At 37.8% G+C, this 1,203-nt stretch overlaps 1 protein-coding gene across 1 annotated transcript; it reads left to right on the forward strand.

Annotated features, from left to right (window-relative positions):
• Nucleotides 1–377: 377 nt before the first annotated feature.
• LOC110038200 (beta-glucuronosyltransferase GlcAT14A-like) lies at nucleotides 378–980 on the forward strand (the record flags this gene model as incomplete). The annotated part of the gene is made up of 1 exon (XM_020742970.1): nucleotides 378–980. A coding segment is annotated over one exon (509 nt), but the record flags the coding sequence as incomplete, so codon positions are not given.
• Between the last annotated feature and the right edge of the window lie 223 nt (nucleotides 981–1,203).

Here is a 1,203-nt window from a genome sequence, read left to right on the forward strand (position 1 = left end):
CGCATTTATTGCTAAACAAATAACTTGTTAAATATTTAATTTTAATAAAGATGATAGCTCATATCATATATGACATACTATTTAAATAAAATTTAATATGCTAAAAAATAATTAATTATATATTTAATATTAATTAATATATTATCATCAATTAATAAAAACTTCAAGTTTAAATAATTTGTGAAGGCTCTACACAAGCTCAAACCGAACATGAACAACTTACAATCATACCAAACCAACTCGAACCTATAATATACTGGATTCTAGCACGCCGCATACTCCCCACCTTCCTTCACAAAACCCATGAATTCAACAAATATATTTCTTTTGACCATAATTATAACAAGTGATCAAAGTTCAAAGAGAAAATCATGCAGGATCAGCCTGGATGGTTCTCTCAAGAAATTTTGTAGAATTCTTCATCCAAGGGTGGGATAATCTACCAAGAATCCTCCTAATGTACTACTCCAACTTCATCTCCTCCTCCGAATTCTACTTCCAAACCCTACTCTGCAACTCGCCGGAATTCACCACCACCGTCATCAACCATGACCTCCGCTACATCTCATGGGATAATCCCCCCAAGCAGCACCCCCGCAACCTCGCCAGCGCCGACCTCCACAACATTATCAGCAGCAAAGCTCCCTTCGCTCGTAAATTCAGAGTGAATGAGTCTGTTCTCAGTCGGATCGACGAAGAGTTCCTCAACCGGCACGGCATTGGCGACGAGAATTTTGTGCCGGGAGGGTGGTGCTCGGGATTGCCGATGTGTTCGGAAGTTGGCGATGAGAGGAGGATTGAGCCTGGAGCTGGAGCACGCAGGCTAGCGCAGCTCATGGATGGGTTACTTAAATCCGATAGATTCAAGAGTAATCAATGTAGATAAATGAGACATTATTGTCGTGTTGCGACGATGTTATGTCATCATATATCTCGTCATTTGTGGGTGACGTGACGTCCCATGAGTGCTGGTCCGGACATGTGGCACGCCTGAATTGATGTAATATTTTTTCATAGATAAATTTCTCCAATATTGATTGTAATTAATCATGAAGGGTAAAGAATTAAATTTTAATGTTTGACTGAATAGAATAATACTTGGATTATGGATATATGAATTAAAAAAAGTGAGTTCTTACATACATGCCATCCAATTGTTATGTATTTACATAACTAACATCCAAATTTTATTTTTTATATTCA

The sequence above is a fragment of the Phalaenopsis equestris genome, unplaced genomic scaffold, assembly GCF_001263595.1.
Source record: "Phalaenopsis equestris unplaced genomic scaffold, ASM126359v1 Scaffold232146, whole genome shotgun sequence".
NCBI classification, from domain to species: Eukaryota; Viridiplantae; Streptophyta; class Magnoliopsida; order Asparagales; family Orchidaceae; genus Phalaenopsis; species Phalaenopsis equestris.